Here is a 21,542-nt window from a genome sequence, read left to right on the forward strand (position 1 = left end):
CCAACAGTAGTGCTAGGAGATGCTTGATCAGTAGGATCCTCATCAGAAGAAGCTGGATCAAACTCAGGTGAAGCATCTACAAAGCGAGGTGATCCTGTAGGAGAAGCCGGAGGTGTCTGTACATGTATCACTGGAATAATTGGAGCTGCAGGAGCTACTGGAGCCCTCCCATTAGGTGGACCTAATGAAAGCCGAACTCCCAAATCATGAGCTTGCATAGGCTGGTCTACTGGATCAGGAATAGGAGAAATAGGCATGAATGGTCCTCGCTGCTCATCAAAGACTACATCATGGTTGTATATGAGACAAGATGTCTCAACATCAATCAAGCGGTAGGCTTTGTGAAGACTGCTATATCTAGCAAGCATCAGTTTCTGACTCTTGGCATCCAACTTGGTGTGTGAAGCATCAGGGATCCAAACAAAAGCAAGAGAGCCAAAAACCTTCAAGTGATTGATTCTGGGCTTGCGACTTGACCAAGCCTCTTCCGGAGTTTTACTTTTAACCGCCACTGTGGGTGACCGATTCAACAGATAAACTACAGTGTTAACTGCTTCTGCTCAAAACTGCTTCGGAACATGTCTGTGTTCGAGCATGGAACGAGCCATCTCGGTGATTGTCCAGTTTTGACGTTCAACTATACTGTTTCCAGTTGTGGTGTGTGGGGTGTGGTTAACTGGCGTTTGATGCCATGTGTATCCAAAAAGCTGGAGAAAACATTAGAACAAAATTCCCCCCCATTGTTTGATCTAAGAGTAATAATAGATTTCCCAAACTCTTTTTCAACTAAGGGTTTAAACTTCTGAAATACAGTAAATGCATCTGATTTCTTTTTAAGAAAATAGACCCACATTTTTCTACTGAAATCATCTACAAACAACAGAAAATACTTGGACCCAAGAACAGAAGGAGTGGCCATAAGGCCGCAGATATCGGCATGAACAAACTGAAGTACCTAAGAAGCTCGCCAAAAATTGCCACTGGTGAAAGGTGTGTGATGTTGCTTCCCAGCTTGACATGCGTCACAAACTCCAAGGTGTTGAGTCTGAATCTCTGGCAAACCAAGAACAAGCTCATCTCGAGCAAGTTGTGAGAGAATGCACATTTAAGTGCCCATATCGCTGATGCCAAATTGTGCTGACAGAAGATTGCCGAGCAGCCATAGCTAAGTCCTGAGAATCACCAGAATCAGTATGTCTGAAAAGATCATGATTCTCAAGACCTACTGCAACAGTAGACTTAGTTGCCTGATCAGTGATGGTGCACTGATGTGAACTGAAGGTGACTGCCAAGTGTGGAGAATGTCGCATCAACTGACTGACTAAAAGTAGATTGAGTTCCATCCCTGGAACGTAGTACACATCAAGGAATATGAGATTCCTCTCCATAGACTAAATTTGAATGTTGCCTTTATCGAAAACTGTGTGCTCTTCTCTGCCACCAAAAATAAAAGAATCTGAATAAGGCTGGTAGTCAGTAAACCAGTCTTTGCGGTGAGTGAAATGTCAAGAGGCACCTGAATCAATGTACCAGGCAAACAACTTCACATGATCTGCAGGTCTTTTAGCCATAAAGGCGTAAAAGGTAGATTCTGCTTGCTTAGTGTGCTCTGCACTGTTAACTTTGGGTTGCGAACCTGATTGCTTAGACTAGGCTGCTAAGCATTTCCGACATTCAACCTTCATGTGACCAAACTTGTGGCAGTAGTTGCATTGAATGTTCTCCTTTTTTGAACCATCGGATGCTGGAGCAGAAGACTTCTATTGAGATGGTTGGTGAAACTTGCCCTTATCCTTCTGAAAGGATTTCGCAGCAAAGGCTTGCTCTATGGAGGTGGAACTGGAGCTGCTACCGAACTGTTGTTTCCACCGATCTTGCTGAAGCAGCAGGGTGCAGAGATTAGTAAACTTCAGATCAACACCAGTAGATGTGATGTTGAGAGTCTCGATAAAATGCTCATAGGATTTTGGTAAACTCCGAAGAATGATTACCACAATATCCTCTTTCTCCATCTTGCGACCGATGGCAAGTAGCTGATCATGGATTTCCTGAATCCGATTCAGGTGTGCCTGTAGCGTGGTGCACTCATCCATGACAATAGAAAACAGTGTTTTTTAGAAAGAAGGCTCTGCTCTTGTTGGAAGTCTCATGAAGACCTTTCAGATGTGTCCAGATTTTGGCAACTATCTTGCCGGATGGAATCTAAGAATGCTGATCATCAGCCATGGATAATTTGAGAAGCATTACTGCCTCTCAATTATTCGAATTTCATGTATCTTGATCAAGACTTGGAGAAGTCGGATGCTGCATAACACCTAGAACAAGTTGATCGGTGTTCTGACATTCAAAGATTGCAACGATGCGCTGCTTCCAGGTTCCATAATTGCGGTCATTGAATTTGGAATTATGCTCGAGCAGAATATTTGTGAGAGATGCCATGTCACGTTTTTTAATGAAAAATTGTGAAAATCTGTGAAGGCACGTTCTTCGAGGCAAAACTATGGAAGACCCAGAAGAATTAGAGTGACCCAGAAGAGAGCTCGAAAATCACAAAAGGAATATGTTGTTTTTTGGATCTGTTGGCTTGAAAATTGAGGCACGAAAAATGAGGCACCCAGAAAAAACGGACGACAACCCAGTTGAGCTCTCGAAAAAACCATCAAGAATTTCCAATCAAAAAAATTTTCAACCCCAAAAATTAGGGTTTCGAGCGAAATCCTAGCCGTTGGATTGAAGATCAAATTTGTAGAAAAAATGGCGAATTTCTTGAAAAAATGGTTGTTTCTACTGCCCAGAGTGTGACTACAAGTTAAGACGAGGCCAAAAAGATAGATTTGACCTTCCAAAAATAGTGGTGGATTTAGGAAAGCGCAAAGACGTGATTGAGGAAATCACAGAGCCGTTTTAAAAAAAATGTCAGAAAAACCATGACCTCTGAAGTGAGGGTCTGGTCACGAGTTGAGAAGCAAGCTCTGATTTCTTCCTCAAATCGCGAGTTTATCCAACAACAAATCGCGGGTTTCAGATGCGATTTGCAACTCGCGTTTTGCAGATTTGCTGAATGCGATTTTCCTCTCCAAATTCATCTCCAAATCTCATATTCCTTAATCTCCATTTCAAACCTTAATCATTAGATTTTGGCAGCGATTTGTTTGGAATGCGATTTTCAAACCTTAGTTCGAATTTTTCTAGGCTTAGTCTGATTTGAATTTCTCCAGGCTAAAAACCCTAGGCGGGTTTTTGAGAAATTCGATTGAATTTTTTTTGAAAAAAAATTAAACAAGTAATTTCTAGAAGAAATTATAAATTTTTCCAAAAAAATTTAAGTATTCGCTTTGATACCATATTACGAGGTAATTGGTAAATACTTGCTTGTAATTAACAGAGATCGAGAGGTCAATTTATACAAAAGAATGATCGTAAAGAATATAAACTTTCTATTCTAGAGAAAGCAAAAAATGAAAGCAAACTAAAGCTTAAGATATTTACAAGATAACCATTAACTAATAATAGACGACTTATCTATTATTGTAATAATGAGTCACTCAGAAATTGTATGAATCGTCGGTTTGGTGATTCAATTCGGGCTTCCCATTTTTTTTTTTTTTTGAATCGTTAGACCAGATTGCCATTTTCATTATGAAACACATGAATTGCCAATTCAACGATTCATCCAAAAAATTGCCAAAATCGCCTACACGAATTGCAAAAAATCAGCCTATGCAGCTTGCTAAAAGTTCAATCAAAACTTTAAAAAATTGCCATCTGTATTTTAAGTCATCCAAGCAGTGCTTATGCAGTTGGTCCATGTTCGAGCATATCCACTCAAAGGGAGAAATAGGTTGTTTGTGCAGAGGTTGAATGATCTTGTCTTTGTTCATTACAACCTCTGTCTAAGGATTAGACAGATTTTGGGCACTGACTCCTCTCCGATCATTCTGGAGGAGATTGGTCCAAAATCAAAGTGACTCATTGAGGCTGTGGATCCGGTCAGATAGATTTTGGGCGCTGACTCCTCTTCGATCATTTTGGAGGAGATTGATCCAGAATCAAAGTGGCTCATTGAGGTAGACCATGAGCAAGTTACCAGGTAGATAGAGAGGATGAGGTTGTGGCCATGGCAGAGGAGGCGACTAGAGCACGTTCAGGCATTGGCGGACGTACACGTGCATGCATAGACATAGGCCCTAGTGGTGTTGTTCGTGAGCCCATCTTACATGCAGGGGCTATGGCTTAGCAGTCCTCTAGGACCTACCTTAGATGCCTTTGTAGAAGGTAAACATGATACTTAGAGGCTAAGGCTGCGGTTAAGCTTGAGGATGATGATGAGGATGGTGATGAGGCTTGACCTAGAGCCTTGTTTTTTCATTTTGTTTACAGATATTGATAGACATATATTTCATGGAACTTGGTCTTACATAAATTTATGGTTTGATGTCTTATGGATCTCCATCCTACATACACTCTATGATTTGACTCATTATGATCCTATGAATTCTATTTACTTTAGCTACAATTTACATGTAACATATGTGATGGATTTATCATTTATGTTCCTTGTTTATGTATGTTAGCTTCTATTTGATGATGTTATAGTGTGTTTAAGTTATATTCAATAAAGGGTGCATGAAATAAGTTTTAAATTGTTAAAATCTCCAAATTTCAAGGGTTTTTTAAATTTTCCGGTTCGTGGCCAATTTGATTTCGATTCATGGCCGATTCGTGATTCGATTTGGCCTTGCCAATTCTGATTCTCATTACTTTGCCTTGAATAGGCAAAAAATCTTGGACTATTTCAATTAGCTCACTCGTTGGAGACATTTAGGCTGGATTTCAAAGGGTATGATCTATAGAGCCTCTTAATCAGGATTCGGGAATTTGAAGCCCCAACTAATGAAGACATGCTTAGGACCAGGGTGCCTATCTCCATAGTTCTACAGTTTCAGCTCTTGATTTCAACTTCAGGCTCCTATTTGTATCTCATTTCCAGATTTGAGCTTCTACATTGGTTTACATTCTGAATCTTCCTTTTTATGCTGAATGTTGTCAATTTTGCATAATTTTACCTAGAGTTTTCATTTTCGTATTTAGTCAGATCAAAACAGCACTTCGTACAAGATAGTCATGAATCCTAGATAAGAATACACTTGTTGCTAGATGTCTCCTTTACATTAATCTCTGCCTTGCTTAAACATCTGCATCCTTTATAAGGGTCTTTTTTCTAGCTTGGAACACATGCATCTTTGAAAATGATACCTGCTTGGTGGTGAAGATGTTTATCCTTGACAGGAATCTCTATCTTCTTGAAGATATCAACATGTTAATATGTTGACATCTTAAGAGGGGGCATATGAGGCCTCCTTTTTCGTCATACTTATTCATTGATACACCTATGAAGCTGTGGTGTTGTGTTGCATAACCCCTCATGAGGTGTGCTTATCAATCTATCTCTACAACACTTCTTACAAGATAGTCATGAATCCTTGATAAGAATACCTTTACAGTTGCAAGATATTTCCTTTACAATAATCTCTTCCTTGCTTAGACATCTGCATCCTTTCTAAGGGTCTTCTTTCTATCTTGGAACACATGCAACATTGAAAATGATACCTGCTTGGTGGTGAAGATGTTTATCCTTGACAAGAATCTGTGCCTTCTTGAAGATATCAACATGTTGACATCTTAAGAGGGGGCATATAAGGCCTCCTTTTTCGTCATAGTTATTCATTGATATACCTATGAAGTGGTGGTGCTGCGGTACATGATGCCTGATGAGGTGTGCTTATCAATTTATCTCTAGCAACTTGCATAACATTTGACATTTTGTTTTGATCATCTAGCATAGTGTGGTATACTATTTTGATCACTGTTATCATTTTCTGCACTTTAAGCATTGGTCATCTAACATAACACAACTTGTTAACATGATCGTTTTTGTTGGCTTTCTTGCATAACAAAGTTCGCTAGTGTGATCATTTGTTGCACTACACAGATCACACAACACAACACAGCTATCTGTCCAGTGGAATCCATACCTCATTCCATGACTCACCTAGCATAACACAACTTGCTAGCAAGTAGAATCTATGTTTTTAATATGAATCGCTCAACATAGCACACGTTGTTGGCTAGTGGAATTCATGGTTTTCACATAGACCTCTAGTATAAGCAGATTTCGTGAGTTGTTGGACCATGGATTTTTGTCTCAATAATTGGTGTATACTCTTGTCTCTTTCTATAAGCCCACTTGTGCTCTTGGGATAAGATTCTGAAAATGATATTAGCAGTTGAGACATTTTTGACATCAAGGTCTCTTCAACTAGTTGACTTGGAACCTTTTGTTTTCTTAGTACTACTGTTGTTGCCTTGTGTATATTTGAATAGTTTGTGTGGATTGGTAGGATCCTAAGCTTGGGGGCTTTTGATCATCCCGCAACTTAGTTTTGTTGGTTAGATATGTCAATCATTTGATGAACACTTAATATGTCTTATGGTTATAGAATAATTGCGAATGACAGGTACGGGCCACCCTTTTTTTAGTTTAAGACATTATATTTTGTATGTACCTTAGAACCATATTAACAAGAATATTTTATAGGTCACCATGGATTCAAATTGCATATGCTTATATGCTAACTTATTACTTTGTATGTTGTTAATCTTGATCTGCATGATTCACAGTATTTCAACGAAAATAGTATTTAGGGTAGTTAGATTCGTTCAGAGCGAATATTTAGCTCATAATGTTGAAATAATTTTTTTAGTATGTGTTTGTGAGCCTTTATGAAATGAATTTTCAACATATGAAGATAGCTGCTAAATACTGTTGGTAGAATAGCTATTCATAATCAGAAAATATGGTATTCATTTTTGATTTCTAGTGATCCCAATTGGCTCTGCACAATTTATAATAAATATTATGATTACAAAATATGAATGCTATTTGATGAAATGGAAAATTAATTAAAAATCCTGTTTAATATGAATATTTGTTTTGTTTAAATTTTTACCTTGAATTGTTCGCCAGTGATTTTTTTCCCCCTTATCTCATTTGTGCAGCAATTATTGTTGAAACAAATACCCTCATGCTTTGAACTCAAGTGTCGTGCATATAGTCTGCTTAGCCAGTGCTATCATCTCGTAGGGACAATACCTCCTCAAAAGCAAACATTGAAAAAGGGCTTGGAGTTGACAGTTTCTTCTGGAGAAGGGTATGTAATGTCTTTTCTCAACTGTTTTTCCTGCAGAAGCATGAACTTGGAGTTCTAGTGTTATACTGTAGGGCAAGTCTGTTGACCTCTCTTAGTTCTCTTGCTTTGAAACTAACATATAGGAACTGCAAGGCAGTTTTCAGATACCAAAAATGGTTATAATTAGTTTTAGTTTTGTCTATACACATGTGCACTATATTTATTATGATTATTGGTTTGGTTTTTCAGTATTTTGATGTCTGAGCTAGAATAAATGCTTGATATTCAAATTCGTCGTTTTTTGCTTTGAAGCCAGTTTCAAGAAATCTTATTAATGAGTATAATGCTCAGTGGTTTTATCTATGGTTTTCCTATTTTCCCTTTCATGCTATGTTCCAGGTTGTTCCAGAGACAGAGGGTGACAGGGGTGTGTGTTTGTGCTGGAGAGAAAATATTTAGAATTAATATCTTCTATGCTTTTTTGTCCAAATGTAAAAATGTTAAATGGGATAGAGATGGGGAAGGGGGAGACGAGGCAGAAAGACATAATATATATAAAGGTTGGGAAGGAGGATTATTAGGGATCAGAGAGAGAGAGAGAGATTTAACATAACAGAGCAGTATAACAACAACAATATAACATTACACTGTTAATACTTAAAATGATCCCAGGTGACAGATGGCAGAAAAATAGATAGATTATCAGATATCTACATCTTTATTGATAACAGTATAAAAGCAGGGATACAACATGACACTTCAAAATGATATGGGGTAATTTCTGGAGAAGCCTGCATGCTGACCACATATATAATACTGGGTGATGTCTGCAGAAGCCTACTTGCTGATCACATAAAAATGATACTGAGTGATGTCTGCAGAAGCCTGTACACTGACCATTCCCAAAACAATTGTTTGTCTGCAGTTATCATACAATTCTACACTGTACCAGATCAGGCCAATGCTATGAATCTGAATCATGATATATTTATTGCTGTTATGCTGCTGTCACTGTCATTGTGATTATTTTTATTGCTTTGATACTGCTGTTATAAAGCTTTCAGGATATATTTAACAAGCTTTTTTTTTAAAGTCATAAATGATTTGTTTATTTAAACATTACAACATTTTTCCTGGCCATCCCTGGGACAGTTGAGGGATGTCTTCAGGACGGCCAAGTGTCTCTGTGGCTTTCCACAATATATTTTGGAATTGTTTTAAGGATTTGAAGATCTCTGGGGATAGCCTAGTTACATCCCGTGCTGTCCTGCTACCTAAAATGCCATTGAGGATAGGGTTGGATGTTTGCACATCTCTGAGGAACACTACTTCCATGTGAATCTCCATCCAGTCTCAAAATGGCTAACCTAAATTCATATGCTCCAGTCAATTTGTCATCTTAATAGACATCTTATAAATCTGCTGGGTGTGAGATCACATGTGTCAGTAGTATTTATACTTATTTGCTTGTGTATAATTGTAGGCTTGGACACAGCAATGGATGGGAACAATTATATTTATTTCAAATATCAAATACATAGAAACTTAAGATTGCCTCTTGGTATTCTTATTAGTGATTTGATTTGGGATTTAAACTAAAAATTGAAGGGAGTCCGCAAAGTTGTGGTCATGCAACTTCAATTTACAGCTCGCGAATGCTTTGACAACTGAAGGGGATTTTCAAGGGGCAATAAGTGCCTTAGAGACTGGACTGCAACATGCTAAAGAGGCAAAATATAGTGAACTTGAGGTAAGCATATGCTCAAAAAGGGTTCTTGTTTTGACAATTTTTTCTTGGATTTTTTATTGAAATTATTAATAATATTCTGATGATATTTTATTATCATTTTTTCCACAAGATGGTTTTCGCAACTTCAATATTACATGTTCATCTTATGCAATGGGAAGATCCGGCTGTTGTTGAGAAAGCTGTTGAAACATGTGATACAATCTGGAACAGTATTCCGTCAGATCAGGTAAGTTATCATTGTAATTATACAATTCTTATGTTTGTTTTCAGTGGAGCTTCTCAGTCATCAGGATTTTTATTGAGTGTACAAACAGCAAGCGCCTTTACAGATCTTTCATACATATAAGATACATTTCCTAGGACTGGATGATGAAATCCGTAGTTTTTGCTAAATAATTGAAAACACAAAATAGACTATCAAGTTGATAACTGATAGTAAGTGCCTTTTGAGGTCTTTTCCACATTTTTCTGGAACTGAAAAATGAAATCCCGAGGATTGCTTAAGACTTGAAAACATGAATTATGTTCAAAGTTGGCTCCCCTTTTTCTTTGTTGAAAATTCTCATTCTGTTTCAAATACTCAGAGACACTGATTGTGAAGCTAAAAAATAATCATCAATACTTTGGTTAGTTTTCTACAGTTTCAGATTGGAATCGGCGAGAGACTTAGCCTTGGAGATGATATTTATTTTCAGGATCTTGAGAAAACATCTGGTCTGTGGTCCAATCTGTCATTTTTCAGTTGCAATAGGGCATGCTAAGGATCATTGCTGTCTTCTTTTCTAACAAGATCAGTGAGCAATTTCTTAAGGTTGGAACCTTGAAAATGAAAACCATAAGAGCAAGCTAGCAGTGCCTTGTTGCATCCAATCCCTTTGGCTTGAGAATTGCTTGGATTAAAGTATTCAAAAGTTGTTTAACTACGAGCATCATTAGTCTTATTTGTGGTTAAGTGGACATTTGAAGCATATGAGATAACATAGAATTTAAATGTGATGAACAGTGCTTCTGACTACTGAAAACATTGACGGGGGAAGGAACACATGGGAGGGTAGAGGACTAATTATGATGTTGTATGCTTCCAGGAACAGAGGAATAAGTATAGGAGACATGTGGGTAGAACCTGTTAGTTTTAGCCCTCAATTACTTGACATTCGGTGGGGGGGGGGGGGGTGGTGGTGGTTGGGTTGCAGTGTTCCCGCTTCTGGTAAATTAGAAAAATATAAGAGTAAAAAATAGTTGAACCATTAATTCTTATTTAGTGACTGCTCATTATTATATGGCAATGTCTGGCTTATAACCTGGTAAGAAGATAAGGATGGCAAAGGCTATCCATCTGTATATCGTATAAGAAACATAAACAAAATATATGATATTTGATAATCACATTAACTATGTAACACAAATACGAATATGTGTTGACACTCAGATCAAAAAAGAATGAATCTTTAATATAAATATAATGGCATCGTGATCCTAAAATGGAATAGGGAATCAAAGCAAGTGCAAAGTGCTTCTGATCATATCTTTGACACCTTTATGTGGGAATTGGAAATTATGGAATGAAAGGAAGCATAAAATATTCTAGATCCACAAAATATTTACTTAACCAAATATGCATGAATGTCTTGCACTGCAGCGGGCACATTTAGGAGCACCAAAATCATTCTTTATAAGCTGGAGGAAGTTCACACAAGCTGGTTATACAAATATTACCAAAATTGATTAAAAAAGGCTAATTTTGGCCAACATTAGTTCCGAAAGAGCATGATGTCAGAAATGCAATCTGTCTAAACTATCACCAAAACAATTGCTTGCAAAGTAGTTGCCGAATCAGATACGGCATTTTTTTTGGTGGCTGGGATTGTTAGGATAAGAACACACAAAATGAAAAAACTTATAAATATCTTAAAATAACATAATATATACATTTACAATATTGAAAATAAATTATTAATATAGAATTAATTATTAATTAGCTATCTAGCCATTGATAAGTGGGAGATATTTTCCACAAGTCAAATTGTGATATTGCTATCAGGATTCAACTGTGTGCTTTTGAGGCAAACTCATTGGTCCATGTCTTGTTAGTAGTGGGTTGCACAAACCCATCTCTCATGGCAATGAATGGAACACTTAACACACATTGGATCTAGGTGATGCTCATAGAGGTGAATTGCAGAGACTTCCTTGGAGTCAACCATCCCAATACTATAGTACTCGGGTGGGTGACCTTCCAAGAAGTCCCCGTGCTAGAATAGTACTGGGATGGGTGACCTTCTGGGAAGTCTTGGGTACCTTTCCAAGGGCCAATGAGAGTCACAACATGGAATGTTAGGGGCATTAACACCCCTAGCAAACAAGGACTAATTAAAAGACATTTAAAACTTTTTGACTCATAAATAGTAATACTTAAGAAACCAAACTTAGTATAGAAGAGTCAAATGATATTAACAAAAAGATAGGTATATGGCAATTACAGTGGGTGGAGTTTGTAGGAGCATCAGGAGGCTTACCTATAATATGGGTGTAACATTCTAAAATTTCATGCTAATTAAATAACTTGGAAATAACTAAAAATAACATTCTTTCCAATGTAACATGAAAGACAAATTTTACTACTTATGCATTTATATCATTTTCCTTTCATTAATATAAACAAGAAAATGATTAACTGAACTAACTGTTTTATTTCAAGTAAAGAGAAACTAACCATATCATCTAACTATAATAATTAATTGGAAATGTGGAACATAGATATAAAATATAGTACTCGACTTTTAGATGATTGCATAGAGACTTTGGCTTGAGTTGTACAAGCCTTGGCTATCAGAGAAGAGGAGAAGCATTCCCATTGGGCTTAACCTCTCAACCATAGACCTTTGAGTATCCCCATACAATTTCTACCGAGAAAGGCCCTCCCTACCCTCAAAATCAGGCTTGTGGCACCATTGTCAAGCCACAGAGCATCTTGGTGTTAGAGCGTCGACTATACAACGAACTAGGCATAGGATACCTTCCATCCACCTTTCTGCTAACTATTAGCACCTTGACCTCTAGCGATCACATCAACAAGCATGCCACTAACCTTCCTTGGCCAAGGATTTGTGAGGGCATTGTGTACTCGATCACCCACCGCTCGACTTGACAACAACACTACATTAAGGGCTATCATGAGCTGACACGGTTTCTTTTTAACTACAATCTTTGTTGTTTGAGTTACTGATGATTCCTTTCTTTAATATGTAGGGATAAACCAAGATTCATTGATTGCCATTCACACCCTTCATCTTGACCATGCTAGTCTTCCTGGATGAACCACTGGGTGATTGTGTGGACATTTTAAATATGACCAATGTATCTGTCGATCTGGCTTTAGCATTATAAGATATTTTGAATGTTTAAGCATTTTTATATTTATTGCCAATGAAATTGCAAAATTGGCCTTGGCATTATGAGGAAATTTTTGATTTATCAACATGTATACTTGCAAACATTAAATATCCGCCTTCTGATGTTGGCATAAAAGTTAATCAAATGCTAAAGCAATTAATTGTTCATGCATCACGTCCGCCTTAATGGAACTGACATGGTAAAATATAGATGATCACATTATCAATGCATTAGTCATTCGAGCGTTGGCATCATGTAAAGGTGATTAATAATACCCTTTTGATTCACAAGCTGCTATGGCTTATCTCGAGAGATTTATATGCAAATATCCTTGTATAAGTTATGATTCAACTTTTTAAGATCTTTCCAAAGAGAATGCCATACTTCTAAATCATTCTTCCAAAGTATGCAAGAGAAAGAACCACTGTTCTTAACATGATCGATTCTAGATTATGATATCATGACCAACTTCAATCATGACTTTATGCAATTATGAAATTGAACAAAGCTTCATAATAATGTTTTCCATGACTTGAATCAATGTTCAACACATGCTTGGCTTGAGAAGTTGATGGCAATTCGGTTGATCAACTCTGGTTCTTAAGATCAAGAAGCACGATCAGCTACTGCCGCTTGCACCAATGCTCTTCAATATTCAATTTTGAACTAACTTTTTCCGCTTGAAATAGTAGGGCGACTATTTCTAGGAAGAGATGGCTTAGGCAAGAGTCAAAAGATGGAAGAAATTTTGTGTGTCGTGGTTTTTGCTGTAGGCAAGAATTGTTATAGTGGAATGAGCTTTGCATCATACTTAGCCTTCTCGGCTGCATGCTTAGTTACGAGCAAGATTTTGCAAAGGTGGCAAGGAGATGCAATGCATACGACCATTAGTTCAATGTGGCTGATAAAATAATATTATTGTGGCCACTTCCTAAGCAAAAAAAATAATATAAGGCCGATGGAACACATAAGAGAAATATAGTCAGTTAAACCATTGCCAAGGAAAATATTAATGCTTAACTTAGTATAATAATGTCATTCGGCACCTTCCTATACTTGTGTACATATGTACACACACATATATATGCATGGTATATTAACAACATATTTAACGTATATGCCTTATATTATGTGGACGTATACATACGCCTAAATCACGCATACATACATACGTGTGTATATATATGCAAGTATACGTAGATGATATCATACAATTGTACTAAGGCATGGCAATATCACATGAAGCTCTATGGTTATTATTTTCATAAGATATATATTTTAATTAAATGTTTAGTGGTTTACTTAACAATGCATTATTATTGACCGGGTAGCTCATGGTAATCCTTAATATTGATGCAGGAGCATCCAGAGGTATAAGGGCAATCCTGTGTCACCCAAAAATATGTACTTAGACTTAGTTTCTGTTTCATGTGTTTTCATTTCTGGATACCCATTTGGGTCAAATAAAGGTTCCAACTCTCACAGTTCCACTATCAGTGTTCTAGGATAGAGTATTTGAACACCTTGGGGTACGTGTAAATGCCGAAAAAATAGGAGTATGTAATTGAGCCATAATTTTGGTGAATTAGAGGGTGGAAATTGGCCGGATGAATGTAATTGTAATTTAGAGCATTCTAGAAAAAGAATCAGGTCAAAAGGCCCCACGGTTTGAAAGTTATCGCAGTTTTTCGATTTCTAGAGACCTCCTAAGAATGCTTCAAAGTCAGGTTAGGGGCATTAAATGACCTCGAGCAGGGCTGAAAAATGGGGGACGAGCGAAGCTGGTCCATAGGGCTATAGAGCGCTTCGAGAGCTTTCCGAAAATATAAACGGTTTGTCAATCGGAGCTACGGTTCAGAAGTTATGCCTTCCGGAAGTTCGGTTACCATTTTTGGATTCTTCTAATTTTGTGCCGACTTCTAATGCGACTTCTAGAGCCTTCTATTTGGTCGGTGGATGCCAACTAGCACTTTCTAGAATGTATTCCTAATCCTTAATGCTCCGGGTCTATTTAAGAACATTTCTGGCATTGTAAAAGGCAGTTCGGAGTGGAGTTTGAGAGAAGGTACTGGGAGAAGAATTTATCTCCAGATTTATGCTATTGTAAGCCCATAGGGCATGTTTTAGAGTCTGTTTCTCTGCACTAAGTGTACTAGCATATTTTTACAGTTAATAAAATTTTCCCTTTCCTGTTGTGTCCATTCTATGCTTGGGTTGTGTCCCCATCAAATATACTCTTGCTTGCCTAGCCATTTTACCCCTTAGCCTTGGCGGTTAGATTTCATGCCTGCTGACTCCTAGTGGAAGTGGTGTCCTTGCCTAACTCCTTTCTTTGCAATGGTTACCCCCTTCAACGTGGTCCTGTAAGAAGAAAATCCTCCACAATAATATCATGTTGTTTTGTCCACAATAATATCATGTTCTTCAAAACAATCAAAATTATTTTAACAAGCTATTAATTCTAAATCATAATGGCTCACTACCATTTCACTTTCATGAAAGAATAATTAACTTCCCAATATTTCAAGATAGCAATATAACATCTTAACTGATATCTAACATGTCATCTTCACATGAAATCCTAACAATTAACCATCTTACTATTTCACATGATCATAACTAATTTTAATTGTCAACTGACTTCACATGAAACACAGCTAAATGAACAATTTTAGAATTAGGATTTTTTTTGGGATGTAACATACCCTCCCCCTTGCGATTCATCTTCGTCCATGAATTACAAAAAGAGAATAAACAAAATTACCCCACTTACATTATATTTATCATTGTATAAGTTTTGAATCAAAATCTGTTCATAATTCAAGTTTTTGGGAATAAATATGGAACCTTCTAGAAGATTTCATGATAATCTTCCCATGTAGCATTTTCTTTAGTATACCGGTCCCACTGGACCTTGCATTGGTTAATGACCCAATTCTGCAAGCAAAGCTTATGCATCTCGAGTATTCTGAGTGGCTCTATTTCCACCACCCCTGGCTCTCGCACCTGCAATAGATTCTAGTCAATAACATGTTCATGCCTGGTTACATATTTTTTAAGATTAGAAATGTGAAATACATTATGCATTCTGGCAAGGGTTGGAGGTAGAGCAATTCTGTAGGCCACAGGGTTTATGACTTCCAACGCCTCAAAAGGTCCCATATATCTTGGGGCTAATTTGACATTCCTACCAAACTTGATAGTACTTTTTTGGGGTTTAACTTTCAAGAGGACCTTTTCTCACACTGAGAATTCCCTAGGTATCCTCTTCCCAAGGCTGAAAATAATGTTTGCTAGAATTTGGATGTCACCATAGCATCTCTGTTAGATATGATATTTTCTGGGACTCTCTGAAGTCGAAATATTTCTCTCACAAACTTGTGAGCTATTTCTAGTGCCCCATCTGTTAAATTTCTAGGGATTAAATGTGCTACCTTGGTTAGTTGATCCACCACTACCATTATGGTATTATGCCTGTTTTGTGTCATGGGTAGCCCTTGGTTAAAATCCATTGTGATTATTTGCCATTTCCATTCGGCAACTTCCTTTGGTTGTAATAATCTAGCCAGGTATCAATGCTTTGCCTTATCCCTTTGGCATTCGAGGCAACCTACCACATATTCTGTTGTTTCCTTCTTCATACCTTTCCAAAAGTACAAGGGTTTTATATTAGACAACATCTTGGTTACTCTCGTCCTGCATAAGGGGCAACATGTGATTCCCCTAGATCATCTTTCAAATCTTTGGACTTTTAGGTATATACATCCTACTTTTATATCTTAAGAGCCCATCTTCTTCCAATTTGTATCCTTCATATCGGTGATCTTGAGGATCCCTAAGGAGTGCTTGACGAACCTCATTTTAAAAGTCATCTCTAGGTAGACACTGCAATACTTGCTCTTTGATTCCTTATGTTTATTGCAACCACGGCTGAAATATGTCTTCTCTTGCTCAAGGCATCAACTACTTTATTCTCTTTATATAACTAACCTCAAAATCATAATCTGCTAAGAATTCTACCCATCATTTCTAATGGGCATTGAGATTGGGTAGGGTAAATAGATACTTTAATCCATGATGATCTGACCTAAACTCAAATGGTTTTCCGATTATATAATGCCTCCAATCTATAGAGCATGGACAATGACTGCTAGTTCCAGGTTGTGTGGTGCATAATTTTGGTCATAGTTTTTTAGTGTCTTGGATACATAAGCGATTACTTCGTCTTATTGCATCAGGACACCCCCTAGTCCTTCTCCTGACACGTCTGTTATAACCACAAAATGACCATCAGGGTCTGGACCCTAAGGTATCGGTGCAGAGATCAACTTATCTTTTAGATATTTGAAGGCTGCTTGACACTTGTTAGACCATATAAATTTCTTCCCTTTTCTTTGTAGGGTGCTGATAGGGTGTGCTATCCTAGAGAAATCCCTAACAAATCTCCTATAAAAACTTGCCAAACTCATGAAGCTTCTGACTTCTGACACATTCCTAGGTACTGACGATTCTTCGATTGCCTTGATCTTGGTAGGGTCTATTGCTTTTCCCTTGGCTGATATAATGTGACCTAGATACTGGATATCTTTCTAGTAAAAGGAACACTTGGATAGCTTTCCGTACAACTTGTGTTCACGTAGTCTTTGTAATACCACTTCAAGGTGCTTTTGATGCTCTTCCTCATTTCGGGAGTAGATGAGGATATCATCAATGAAGACTAATACAAACTTGTCTAGACAATCTTCAAATATGCTATTCACGAGGTTCATAAAAGTAGCAGGGGTGTTAGTTTACCCAAGGGGTAGAATTGTAAACTCATAGTGCCCATAGCAAGTTTTGAAAGCGGTCTTATGAATATCTTCTTCGTTGATTTGAAGTTGTTGATAACCCGATCTTAGGTCAATTTTGGAAAAAAATGTTGCCACTCTCATTTGATCAAATAAGTTATCTATCCTAGGGAGCAAATATCTGTTCTTGATGGTGACTTTGTTAAGCATTCTATAATCAATGCACAATCTCATGGTTACATTCTTTTTCTTGACAAATAGCATTGGGCCCCCCAAGGTAATACACTCGATTGGATAAGTTCCTTGTCTAACAATAACTATAATTGAACCTGTAACTCGATTAGCTCTGTGATGGTCATGTGATACAATGCTCTTGATATGGGCTTTGCCCCGGGTACCAGGTCTATGTTGAAATCAAATACCTTAGAAGGAGGTAGGTTGGGAAGTTCGTTTGGGAATACATCTTGGAAGTTTCTAAGATATGGATTTTTTTTTCAAAAGATTCCTTAAATCTTTCTCTAATCTCCCTTCAAAGATGTAGTCATCCTAATAAGTGATTTCTAGGGGCTCTCTCAGGTCTTCTCTCTTTACTGCGAAAATTTCACACCCTTCCCTTTGCACCTCTTAGGTTGCATAGCTGAGATTTGACGAGGTTTCACTTTGTGCATAATCCCTTGGATGCTTAAAGGATTTCCTTGGTTGTCTAGACATTTTACCATTTTTGCAAGGCAATATAGCTTTGCTCTATGCTCACTGAGCCAATTTATTCTCATGAAACATTGTAGGACCCTAGAGGTGCTACGTACAAATTAACCTTTGTAGGGAAATTTGAAAAGTTAACTTGTGCCTCAAACATACATTAATCTACATGAGCTTTTGATTGGTTTGCATATATAACTGTCTAAGGTTGGGCCATAAATCCTGTTCTCTTGGGGAATCTACTTATCAATTTTGGGGAGATGAAACATTCAATAGCTCCAGTATCAATTAAGATAGAGATAGGGTTTTCGTAAATCTTACCAAGGGTCTCTATGGGACCCAACTGCTGCTTGGTTTGCCAGTTATCTAGGGCTGCATCAATCTTTTGTTGAAAAACAACTTTTTGAGGAGGTAATGAAGGTCGTGGTTGTCGGCTAGAGATGCCCTTATTAGGACACTGGTTGGTGTAGTGATCTTCGCCACAAGTGAAACAACCTTTAGGTGGTCCTTTCCTCTCACCTCCCTTATTACCATTGCCATTACCTGAGTTGCATCTAATTTTCTTATTATTGTTTCCCTTGTGTTTAGGTTTGTTGGGCTTAATGTTTTTCAAGCTCTTCTTCCGAACCGTTGGTATTCCAATTTGCCTTCCTTTTGTTGTTGTGGATGGAATCATCCCTTTTAACCTTGTGCTCTTGACGGATGGCTCTTTCAAGAGCTCCCTCCATAGTATGTGGGGCAAGAGCATCAAGTGCTTGTTCGATCCTATTGTTTAACCCCATGACAAACTTTCTGACCTTCAGATTCCTACCTTGTTGATATGCGGGAACATATTTTAGGAGATGGTAAACTTCTCCCAGTACTCTTGTATTGTCATATCCCCCTGCTTAAGATTCTAAAAGTCTAGCAACTTCTGGTCATAAAAGGTTTGGGGAAATTGTTTGTTCTTAAAAATGGAGACAAACCTATCCTAGGTAACATCAATAGTCTTAAGATTTAGTTCTATTTTGGTGTTCCCCCACCATGTGGCTGCCTCCTCTGAAAGGTGATAAATTCCCCAAACTACTTTGGAGGTCTCTTAAAAAATTCTGATTTCAAAGTACTGTTCCATCTTAGTTAACCAAGCCTCTGTGGTGTCACCGGTTTCAAATCTAGAAAATCTAGGAGGTTTATCTTTTTAATGTCAGTGGATAAATCACAAACTATCTCTTGCTTCTTTTGATTTTTAGACTGTGTTATAGGAGGTTTGGTTTCATGTTCACTATGATCAGATATCAATTGCTTAGCTCTAGGAGGGGTAGAGGAATGGGTGTCCTCTTGACCTTGCCCAAGTTGAGCTGCCAGGGAATTCATTCTTTTCTCCATATTTCCATCCTAGATTGAGTTTCCCATAAAACATGGACCAACGGGTCCGTGGGGTTTGGTGAAGTGGAGTTCTAGGGAACAAAAGTCAGTAGTACAGAGTTCTGGGGGACGTCCCACTGGACATCTTATTCTCTATGTTGTTTCTGTTGTTTTCCATGATTTTTGTTTTGCCTGAAACATACAATTGGTTCTTTTTATCAATATTATGTTTTCATACATTTACTCAAGAAGGGATAAGAAAATCAAATATTTGCTCAGACAATGCAAAATGATATTATTTTATTCCATTATAGAATATTTTCTCTTGTTGCAAATGCAACCAATCTTATTTACAAAATTTCCTCTTCTGAGGATACATCAAAATAGCTCACATGGATCTTTATTCTTGGGTATTCTGCCCATTTCCATTCTTGGGCACATCCTGCCCTTTATAAGGTTTACAATAAATCATAAGTGGATCTGTTTGCTTGGCATTCTATGCCTCAATGAGTTTGGTTCTAAAGATTGCCTTCTTGGCTGGAGTCCATTTGACTCTTTCTCTCCCAATTCGGATTAGAGCTTGGGCAATGTCTCATCATCCTTGGGTATGAAACAAAGAGAGTAGCCGTACTATGGCATACGCTTAATTAGATAAAAGAATACGGGGTAATGGGGTTTCTTTTGAGGAGCATTTTGGATATACATCCTGTTTCCATTTAACATTGCAATTTTTTAGTTTTCTAGCTATTATAGTGATGAGCGCGAGGTTCAGTGCTCTGATACCACATGTAACATGCTAAAATTTCATACTACTTAAATAACTTGGAAATATCTAAAAGTAACATTCTTTTTAATGTAACATGAAAGACTGTTATAACTACTTATGCATTTATATCATTTTCCTTTCATTAATACAAACAAGAAAATGATTCACTGAACTAACTACTTTTTTTCAAGTAAAGAGAAACTAACCATATCATATAACTATAATAATTAAGTAGAAATACAGAACGTAAAAATAAAGTAGAATATTTGACTTTCAGATGATTGCTTAAAGACTTTGACTTGAGTTGTACAAGCCTTGGCTATTGGAGGAGAGGAGAAGCATTGCCGTTGGGCTTAACCTCCCAACCACGGACCTCTAACTACCCCCACACAATATCTACTGAGAAAGGCCCTCCCTACCTTGGGAATCAGGCTTGGTTTTCACACCATCGCCCCATTGAAAATGGGGATCCTCCTCTTTTGGCTTTAGCTAGTAGGAGCCTTTGTTTAGGGCAGTTTTGGTTGGCTTTTTTTTTGAGTCTCGAAGTCTAGGGTAAGTTTGTGCAATTTTGGCTTGTTGGGAAGCATGTTTTGATCTCGGGTTTGTGCAAGCTTTTTGATGACACTTAGGGGAATTTTTGTAGCTTACATACAAGAGGAAAGTGATTTTTTTTGGTTTGGGAGAGATGGGTTTCTTTGTTGGAAAAGGGGACGAAGTGTGTGAGAGAACCAAGTCTTGGTGGAAATTTTGGATCTTCCGAAATCTCCCCTTTGGTGGAGATTTAGGATCTTCCAAAATCTCCCATTTTGGTGAAAATTTCAGATTTTCTGAAATCTCTTTGTTTAGTGGAAATTTTGCATCATCTGAAATCTCCCCTTCGGTGGAAATTTTAGAGCTTTCAAAATCTTCCCCCTCCTCATTTCTCCCAAAAATCTCATGACTTAGGCCTCTTATTTGATGGCAACTTAAGCATTGCAATTTTAGAACAATGTGGGGAAGAAATTGATAATTTTTCAAAAGGATTTTCCTTTCGATGGAAATTTTGCAAGTTGGGAATTTTCCACCTTTGGAAATTTCGCATGTTTGAAAATTTCCCTACATTGAGTCTCCCAAGTTCGCCATCCTCTAAGGCATTAGAAAATTGGTTTATGGCATGAAGGCAACATCATGATCAAGAATATAGTAACGAAACGCAAAGGAACATTGAACCGAGGAGATTTTAAAAACACCAAGTCTTGTTGGAAATTTCGGATCTTCCGAAATCTCCTCTCTGTGGAAATTTCAGATCTTCCGAAATCTCCTAATTTGTAGAAATTTCTTATCTTCTGAAATCTCCCCTTTTTGTGGAAATTTCAGATCTTCCAAAATCTCCCCTTTGGTGCAAATTTCAGGTCTTGCAAAATCTCTCCCCTTCGATAGAAATTTCACATCTTCCAAAAGCTCCCCCTTTCAATAGAAATTTTGCATCTTCTGAAATCTCCCCTTTGGTGGAAATTTCGGATCTTCCATAATTTCCCCCCCCCTCAGTGCTCCCAAAAATCTTATGATTCCAGCCTTTTATTTGGTGGCAATTTAAGCATTGCAATTTTAGAATGATGAGGGGAAGAGATTGA

At 37.6% G+C, this 21,542-nt stretch overlaps 1 protein-coding gene across 2 annotated transcripts in view; it reads left to right on the forward strand.

Moving 5' to 3' along the window:
• The window catches only part of LOC149539429 (Tetratricopeptide repeat (TPR)-like superfamily protein), a 174,447-nt gene that overhangs the window by 55,552 nt on the left and 97,353 nt on the right, over positions 1-21,542 (forward strand). For both annotated transcript variants that reach the window (XM_089800663.1, XM_089800664.1), the window contains exons 3-5: positions 7,060-7,211; positions 8,799-8,940; positions 9,050-9,166. In XM_089800663.1, coding sequence (XP_089656789.1) covers positions 7,060-7,211; positions 8,799-8,940; positions 9,050-9,166 — 411 coding nt within the window. The remainder of the gene's footprint in view (positions 1-7,059; positions 7,212-8,798; positions 8,941-9,049; positions 9,167-21,542) is intronic.

This window comes from Cupressus sempervirens, chromosome 9 (genome assembly GCF_028749045.1).
Source record: "Cupressus sempervirens isolate cs-2001-9-10 chromosome 9, ASM2874904v1, whole genome shotgun sequence".
In the NCBI taxonomy this organism is placed as follows: Eukaryota; Viridiplantae; Streptophyta; class Pinopsida; order Cupressales; family Cupressaceae; genus Cupressus; species Cupressus sempervirens.